General features: G+C 51.1%; 2 protein-coding genes across 2 annotated transcripts; both read left to right on the forward strand.

The window, feature by feature from the left end:
• The first annotated feature begins 6,064 nt into the window (after positions 1–6,064).
• Positions 6,065–7,489, forward strand: LOC119279990. The gene has a single exon (XM_037561013.1). It carries the CDS (start codon positions 6,065–6,067, stop codon positions 7,286–7,288), a length of 1,224 nt encoding a protein of 407 aa, XP_037416910.1. The 3' UTR covers positions 7,289–7,489.
• Positions 7,490–8,754: 1,265 nt separating this feature from the next.
• LOC119274209 (putative glutaredoxin-C2) lies at positions 8,755–9,003 on the forward strand. Its single transcript, XM_037554867.1, has one exon. The coding sequence runs from the start codon at positions 8,755–8,757 to the stop codon at positions 9,001–9,003; it is 249 nt and encodes an 82-aa protein (XP_037410764.1).
• The last annotated feature ends 262 nt before the right edge of the window (positions 9,004–9,265 follow it).

Consider the following 9,265-nt stretch of genomic DNA (forward strand, 5'->3'; position numbering starts at 1 on the left):
GTGGCGGCAATTCTCTTCTTTTTCCATAACACGCATGTTTATTTTCTCGTTGCTGTGACAAAGGCCAACACACTCCCATGTTGCGCCGTCGGGTCACATCGCGCCAAAAATTGCAACTTGTTTTTGTTGTTGCAGCTGCTACAAGGTGGTGCTACGAAAGTGACCACCAGATGCTACGATGACCACCACCCGTGGTGCAATGGGGGCTGCGACCGACGACGACGTGTGCTGCTAGCCGTGATGTCAGTCGGCACCGAGGCTGCGAACATCGGCACGCGCAGCTTCAACCGACGGCACCAAATGTTGCGACCGACACGCGGGGGTGTTGGAACCGGGAACTCTGACACGGCAATTCTGGAACTGGCGTTCTCTGATGCTAGAACTAGTGTGCGCATGTGCTACAATGGTTGCAACCGGCTTCGACCTATGTCATGACTGGTGGTAGAAAAAGCTGTAATCAGCAACGCCCCATGCTACGCCCGCAGCGAAAGCTGCAACTGGCCATAGCGGACTGTAAACATCGGTGACCCGTGTCAGGACTAGAGGTGAAAAAAGTTGTAATCGATGTCGGCCCGTGCCACGACATGCTTCGACGGAAGCTGCAACCTGTGGCGACCCTGCTACAACCTGTGACGACAGCGACGGGTGCTACGATAGGAGTGACCGGTGCTACAAGCGCAGTTGACGGTGCGGCGGCCGGGGTATGCGACGATGATGAGACTGTAGAGGTGGACTGGTGGCTAGCGATTCCTTTTTACGGTAATGCAAACATGGGGACGATGGGGAAGACCTTCTGCGCAACAGCTAAGGTCCTAATGCGCGACGACGTCACAGGGTCCTACTGCGACCTACTCGAAGGCGTTGGTGCTTGCTCGTGCAAGAGGTTGAGAACTTGAGATGTGTGTGTGCCGTGTGAGACGATGCATGAGTGGGAAAGCCTCTCGATGATTTATTACTTTGTCAACAGGGTTACATCGTGTAAAACATAAGGCAATAAAAAGGATGGTGGATCACCCTCCCATCTAAACTCTAACTGATTATCATAAGCATGTTTTGCAAGATGATGAGCCACCTGATTAGCTTTCCTAGGACAAAACTCAAAAGAGATACCATCAATTGTCTGGGCTTTCGCAAAGCATTCCACCAAGGTTGCAGTATATGGACTGAACATATCAACCTCACCCTTGCATGCATTTATCAATTCCAACGAGTCAGATTCAATGATAATATTTGTGCAACCCAACCTCTCGAGCAGCTCCAGCCCCTTCAACATTGCCAAAGCTTCTGCTGAGGTGGCATCAAAAGTAGAGACAAATAGACAAGTTGTACCAGCAACCGCCTCACCAATGCTATTTCACAAGACAATCCCTACCGCACCTGTACCATTATCATGAAATGCAACATCCGTATTTAGTTTGTAGCATCCAGGTCTAGGTTTTGTCCAAGATTTTTCATGCGGTGCACTGGGGTGAGATGAAACTTCATAATTCGCTGTCAGAGGTTCAATTGCAAAAGCAGTTCTAGCGGGGGCTGCCACCAATTCCCCCCTAACCATTTCACGTCTTTGCCACCATATGTACCAGCATGCAACGACAATTGATTCCTGAAGTCCGAGCCCCCCTAGGACGGGAGATCTCCGGGTAGGATGACACAAAATATACTCCAGAATTACCGAACCCGGTCTGTCCATAGCTAGAGCATTATCAATTACTTCCTCGAGGCCAAGAGCATGCTAAACTTCCCGAGCACGATTACATGTGAACAGAAGGTGGTGAATATCTTCTGGGCCTCCTTTGCAAATCGGACAAATAGGCACTACAGGAATGTGGCGTGCAGCAAGAATAGCCTTTCCTGGGACAGTGCCATGTAGGGCTTTCCAAACAAAAATCGTGATTTTGCTAGGGACTGAAAGCTTCCATAAAATGTCCCATACAGGATTCGGGTTTGATGCTCCTTGTTCATCTTCTCGTCTTGTTTTTGCGCCAAACTGGTGCTCCCATTCTATGTAATAAGCAGACCATACCGAGAAGACAAAGGACTTTGTTTTATGCCAAGCCACAAAGTCCTCCTGCAAGTGTTCACTCAAAGGAATCATGAGAATATTCTGAGCATCAACATGCATGAAAATGTCTCGAATAAGTGGCTCATGCCAGCAATGAGTATCTTGATCAATCAACTCATCGACATGCCGAAGAAGACACTGACCCCTTCTGGTAAGTACTTTCCTGGATGGACAATTTGGGATCCAATGGTCCTCCGAAATATTGATATTACTCCCAGACCCAACTCTCCAAATATGCCCCCTCCTAAAAGTTGGTAAACCTGCAATTATGCTTTGACAAGTATAAGAGGAGCCCTTCTTAGGGCCAACATTTAAGAGCTTTCCGCCTGGATAGTATTTAGCTCTTAACACTTTAGCACACAGCGAGTCTTGTTTGTTCAAAAGCCGCCATGACTGTTTTGAGAGCATGGCCATGTTGAAAGAACACAAATCACGGAATCCCATACCACCTAGCTTCTACGGGATGCACATTTTCCACCGAGAAAACCAATGCATCTTTTTGTGATCATCTGAACCACCCCACCAGAAGGCAGACATGGCATCATTGATTTCTTTACATAGTTTTTTTGGGATCTTGAAAACAGCCATGGCAAAAACTGGGATTGACTGAAGTACTGATTTCAGAAGAATTTCCTTTGCCCCCATAGACAACAACTTTTCTTTCCATCTTTTAAGTCTCTCAATGATTCTTTCTAGCAGATATACAAAACTCCCACTCTTATCTAGCCCAACCATAGAAGGTAAACCAAGGTACCTCTCAGAAATAGTTTCAGTGTAATATTCAGTTCAGTGCAAATCTGTGCTTTCACATCGACATCTACATTAGGGCTGAAAAAAACACTACACTTCGCTTCACTAATTAGCTGGCCTGAATTTGCGCAGTAATCATCTAGTACTTGTCCCAATGAGGTTGCATTAGTCATGTCAGCTTTCATGAGTATAAGGGAATCATCAGCAAAAAGTAAATGAGACACCGATGGTGCATTTCTGCACACCCGAACGCCTTCAATGCCACGGACCTCCTCCTTTTGAGCCAAAGCACTGGATAAACCCTCCGCACATAGAAGAAACAAATAAGGTGAAAGAGGGGCCCCCTGCCGAAGTCCCCTGCTTGGCACAAACATATCTGTCTCTTGATTATTAAACCTGACCCTATATTCTATTGACTTTACACAAGCCATCAAAAGCTCAATGAACTCTTCACGAAAACCAAGTCTACTCATTATTTTCTCAAAAGACCCATTCCACGCGGTCATAGGCCTTGTGCATATCTAGCTTCACTGCACAATACCCCACTTTTCCTTTCCTCTTATTCTTCATTGTATGCATGGACTCATAGGCAATAAGAATATTATCTGTAATTGATCTCCCAGGAACAAAAGCGCTTTGAACAGGTGCAATAGTTTCATCCAGGATACTCTTCAGTCGAAAGGCAATCGTCTTCGAGATGATTTTATACAAAACGTTGCATAAACTGATGGACCTATATTGAGATATATTTTCCGGATTATCCACCTTCGGTATGAGCATTATAGCTGTATCATTCCATCCAGCTGGAATATTCTTTTCATTTATTGCCTTTAACACTCCAGACGTAAGAATATCACCTACAATATGCCAACATTTCTTAAAAAAAATAGCATGCAACCCATCAGTACATGGTGCCTTGGTGTCCCCAATGGAGAACAAAGCCTTTTTAACATCCTCTGCTAAGTAAGAGCATCTCCAACCGCGCCCCCAACATGGCCTCCCAGGCGATTTTTCGGCTGCCGGTGCCAAAAGAATCGGCCCAGTCGCGCCCCCAAGGGCCCAGTTTTCGCCGGCTTGGGCCGAAATTGGCGTCGGCGGACCCAACCCGAACCCGGCGCGCTGGGAGGCGCTCGGGGGCGCCGGGCGAATCGTTTTTGGCGCGAAAGAGCCACGGACCCTCCTACCAGCGACTCGCCTCTCTTCTCGCCGCTTCGTCGTCCTCATCGCCTCGTTTCCCGCAGCGAATCAATGCCAAAGCTACGCACGTTGCCGCGCCGGTCAGCCTCCATTGATACCTCATGGGCGGGGCAATGAAGGCCGGGCGACGCGCGTCCCCTCACCCGCCACGCGTACTACGCGGCGCCTCCGCCTATATAAGCCGACCCCAGCGCGCCGGAGACACGCACCTCCACCGCCGACGCGCCATTTCTCCCCCTTCCACCTCCCTCTCATCGTTTCCAGTTCAAAAGAATGGCCGAGCGCTTCCCAGGCGACGGCGCGGCAGCGAACGGCTTCGGCCGCCGCCATCTTCATGAGGACGAGGCTCGCCTCCTTTTCGAGGCCGAGTACCCGGTCCCGCCGGACATGCGGGTGCCCGGGGCGTAGAGGATCAGCGCCGACGGCGTGCCGGTGCCACCACCACCCACCGGGGCGGTGCGGCGTGCGGAGATCGCACGTATCCGCGCGTCCCTGCCGCGGGCGGCGAGGGAAGGCCCGCGGTACACCACCGACAGCCCACTCTGGGAGCCCTACTTCCGCCGCCGCCACGCCGAACAGCTCAAGGCGACGAACGGCGTCGTGCCCTCCGGCAGGCTCAACTCCGAGGGGCGGCGCCGGTGGTGGGGCGTGCCCGGCCGCACGCTGGAGGCCGTCCTCGAGTACATCGAGGGCGGCAACACGCCGCACCTCGAGTACCCCGCTCCCCCGTCCTTCTCTCGCCGACGTGGGAGCTCGTGGACGCCGAGGCGCATGGAGCAGCCCGGGGCGTCCTCCTCCTCGTCCGGCCGCTCGTCCGGCTCTCCCTGCCTCCGCCCCGTCAAGCCGGAACCCCAGGACACGCCTGTCAGCGGGCGCACCCGCAGCTCCGGCGTCCGCATCGACGACTCCAGCCCCCCCCCCTCCTCTGGCCGCTTCATCCTCGTCGAGCCCAAGCCGGAACCTGGCCTCCCCGCGGAGTACGAGGAGATAGCCCGGCGCGGCTTCTTCGACGAGGACGCCCTACAGTGGATGCGGGACGACTACCTCCGCGACGAGATGGTCCGGCAGCGCCGGGCCCTGGAGGAGACAGAAGCCCGCAAACGTGGGCGCGAGGACGAGCACGGCGTCATGATCCTCGACAGCGACGATGGCGATGACGCCCCCGGACCGTCCAACCCGCCGCGCCAACCGGGAGAGGGATGCAGCAGGGACGGCGGCGGCGGAGGTGGTGACGATGACGACGACGACGACGACGACTACACGCGGTTCTACAGCCTCCTCGGCATGTAGAACTGCAAGGGCGGGCGGCGGGCGGCGAGGAGCGACGAGGGAGACGGCGAGGAGCAGCCTAGTAGTTTTTTTCCTTTTTTATAAAATATGTTTAAATTTGGACGAACTCGTCGAAGTTTGCGTTGAATTTGCGCCGTGTTTAAAATTTTTAAAAATACATGGGCGCCGTGACTGGGAGACATCACGTCGCGCACGGTTTAGCGCCGGTGCGCCCCCGGGGGCGATTTTTAGCGCCTCCTGGGGAGGCCAACGGCTGGAGATGCTTTAAGGCTTCAAGAGCTTTTCGTTCATGTTATTTGTCACCCGAGGGACAACACGGTTAATGAACTCCTGGTCTGGCTCGTCAATTTCTGTAGTGAAAAGACCATTAAAGTACTCTGATATAATAAGGAAGATGCATGTGTGGGACGAAGGTGACATAAGGGATGACGTGGGGGCACAATCCAACCATTATTAGTGTCGTAATCCAACGATGAAAAATAAACAGTGGAATACTACTGGAGCATGAAATGCACGTATGAGGCGAAAATGACGCGAGGGTACAACCACCCGTTACTAGTGTCCTGTATATAATCCAACGCCGGAAAACGGATCAAGAAGAAAGAGGAAGGAAACGCATTTTCAAAAAAAGAAGAAAAGGAAACGCTCGATTCAGCCGTGGCGTATCCATTCTGTCTACATATTTCCTGCTCCGCTCCGCTTCCACCGAAACCCCTCCAAACCCCTCCCACCGGAAAATCCCCCAAACTTTGGCTGGCCAAAACTATGGACGGAGATCGACGGTTGCCGGCGGCCGCCGCGCTCGCATCGGCGGCGGCGGTTCTTGGCGACGACAACCTCCTGCCCGAGATCCTCATCCGCCTCGGCTTCCCCACCTGCCTCATCCACGCCGCCCTCATCTCCAAGCGGTGGCTCCACCACGCCTCCGACCCGGCCTTCCTCCGCCGCTTCCGCGAGCGCAACCCACCCCGCCTCCTTGGCGTCTGCGTCGGCTACCCCGGCAGGTATCGCTTTGTGCCGCTCCCGCAGCAGCCCCCAGAGCTCGCCGCCCCGATACGCCGCGCGATCTCCTCCTGCGACGCCGCCTTCGCCCGCGGGTGCCCGCGAATCAAGCACTGCCGGAATGGCCGCCTCATCATCGAGGTCTTCCACGCCGGCAGATTCGATCACCCCCTCGTGGTGCCGCTTCTCACCGGGGAATCTGCAGCCGTCCTCCCACAGATCCGGCCCCACCGTGACCGCTGGGTGCAGGGCACTCAAACGGGATTCACTGAGATGTTCCTACCCGAGGATGGGGGCCGCGACGGCATCACCTTGGTGAATCTGTGGAAAGACTGGCCAAAAGTGTATGCGGAGGTGTGCATCCTGGGATCTGGCAGGTCTGGCGTCCCTGCCAGGGGCTCGACAGAGATAGAGCTCCCGGATGACATCGTCTTCCATGAAATGCTACCACCCATCCATGGCAAAGTCTTCATGGTGACCAACTTAGGGTACACCTTGGGTCTAGATTTAGCCACCAGGAGCCTTTTCACCCTAGAGCTACCAGTAGGAGTGCGGGGCAACTATATGCTCTCATGCGCGGAAGATTCCGGGCTCTATCTCGTCAGTGCAGACGGGTTTCAGCTCAGTGTGTGGCTTCATCGGATGTCGGGCGACGATAATGGCGCAGGCTGGCTGCTGGTGGACACATTTTGTGTCGGTGTGGGTCAGGCATGCACACCACGCGCAGAGGACAGTTGGGTTCCTCACGATGTTTGCCTTGATGTTGTCGCGGTCGGGGACGATGCTGACTTTGTGTTCTTAGATCATCCAGCAAGTGGTGCTCTCTTTTATGTTCATCTGAGGAGCAGGGTGGTTGAGAAGGTCTATCAGAGGGGGGCAGATCAATGTGGGTATAAACGTACGGCTGCTGGCCACGTACGTGTATCTCCTGTTATGATGATCTGGCCGCCTATCTTCCCAGCGCGGAACGTGAAACGTGAAGAATGATCCCCCTGTGTTTGATCATTGTACTATCTAAACTGAGTATGAGTTCTGCAATAGAGAGGTATGTACTTTGAGTCATTTCTCTTCCTAAGAACAATAGATATTGCAGTCATGTATGTGTGTCTTAAGAACCTGTGTTTCATTTCAGTTAAAAAACCTGAAGTTTGCAGAGGTTTATTGAAATATATCCAGCAAAACTGCACTGATCATCTGAGCTGACAGTAGTTTGTATAAGATATTCCATATATGAGGGTTTTCTGGTAATGATCAGTTGTGTAGAAAAACTTTGAATGGTCGCCAAATAAAAATGACAAGCAGCAAACGGAAGACAAATAACTGAAAATATAGCTTTTGGCGAGGAAGTTTCTTTTGTGTTCTCGACAGGGATGGCTCAAACGATGCCATTAACTGAAAATATGCATGTGTTGTGATGTCCATTTTTTTAATTAAAACTGACTTGTCTACAAGCTATAATCCACCCATCATCACTAGTTCACTACTATTAGTTCTAAGGGAAAATTTGATAGATGCCATTAGCTGAAGTTTTATCCCAATCGCTGCCAGAAAAAAAAGTGATGCTTTGGTGTCCACAAACTCCACAACAATGGTATTCCTCGTCACGGACAAATGGCAAATACAGTAAATTAGAGTGCATCCAGTCCTAGCTTATCAGAAACCTGATTAATCATCAACTGAAGCATTGATTTGATTGATACCACCATCCATTTTTTTTTACTTTCTGGTTACCCATTTGTAACCTTTTACTCCTTCTAATCGCAATGAAAGCAGCCAAGCTGCATTTCGTCAAAAAAAAAGTTCAGCCTATCTCGAATCCTGACTCTTCTTCATTTTTACGCATTCAAGGCATCATTACAAAAAATATCAAAGATTAGCCACACTCCTGACCATAGCTAACTCTATCACTTTGCTCCCTCACAAAAGCAAAGATTACACGAGCTGCTAGAATTCATTAGATGGAGTTTTATCCCAAATTCCCAATGGTGTCCAGAAAATAGAATCCAAACCTAGCTTATCAGGAATTTGATGAATCATCAGCTGAAGCAGCGAATTTGTTTGGTACCACCATCCTCTTTTTCCATAGATATGATACTATAACTAAACTTCTGCCTGTCTTGAATCTCGATTCTTCTTTAAAAAATACTTATTGAGCACATCATTAAAAATATTATCAGAGATTAGCCACTCTCCTGGCCATAGCTAACTATGATTTTGGCCCCTCCCAAAAGCAAAGATACAAAAGGTGGTACAATAGAACCTTCCAACAGAGAACATATATTCTACCCAATCAGACACATCTATAAATAAGCATCGTTGGGTCATCAGCATCATAAAACACCAAGAAACAACAGCCCACATCTAGCTCAAGTGAACTGAACTGATCAGATGATCAACCACAAAGCCCCAAGAAACAACATCCTACAGCTAGCCACCAATTTGCTCGATCAGCAATGGCGGACAGGGTGAAGAAGCTGGCGTCGCAGCGTGCGGTGGTGATCTTCGGGGTGAGCAACCGCTTCATGTGCCACACGGTGAAGACGCTCTTCACGGAGCTGGGCGTGAGCTGGGCGGTGCACAAGCTGGCAAAGGACCCCTGGGGGAAGGACGTGGAGAGGGCGCTTGCTGGCATGGTCATGACACTGCACCTTGGCGGCCAACTCGTGCCGCTCCTCAGCCAGGCTGGCGCCCTCTTGCTCTGAAGAGTCAAGGACAGCAGTGGCTGATGCGTGTATGCAGTTATGTGTGATTGCAGCCTCGAAATCGAGCTAAGCTAGTGATCATATAGTGCATGTAGTGCAACTACTTAATTTTGGAACCCTCTGGCTCTGAAGAGTCAAGGATAACAGTGGCTGATGCATGTGTGCAGTTATGTGTGATCACAGCCTCAAAATCGAGCCAAGCTAATGATCATATAGCTGGACAGTGGCTGATGCGTGTGTGCAGCTACATAGTTTTGGAAAG

The sequence above is a fragment of the Triticum dicoccoides genome, chromosome 3B (genome assembly GCF_002162155.2).
Source record: "Triticum dicoccoides isolate Atlit2015 ecotype Zavitan chromosome 3B, WEW_v2.0, whole genome shotgun sequence".
NCBI classification, from domain to species: Eukaryota; Viridiplantae; Streptophyta; class Magnoliopsida; order Poales; family Poaceae; genus Triticum; species Triticum dicoccoides.

Coding starts and splice junctions, on each gene's coding strand:
- LOC119279990 (XM_037561013.1), top strand. CDS start 6,065: ATGGACGGAGATCGACGGTTGCCGGCGGCCGCCGCGCTCGCATCGGCG.
- LOC119274209 (XM_037554867.1), top strand. CDS start 8,755: ATGGCGGACAGGGTGAAGAAGCTGGCGTCGCAGCGTGCGGTGGTGATC.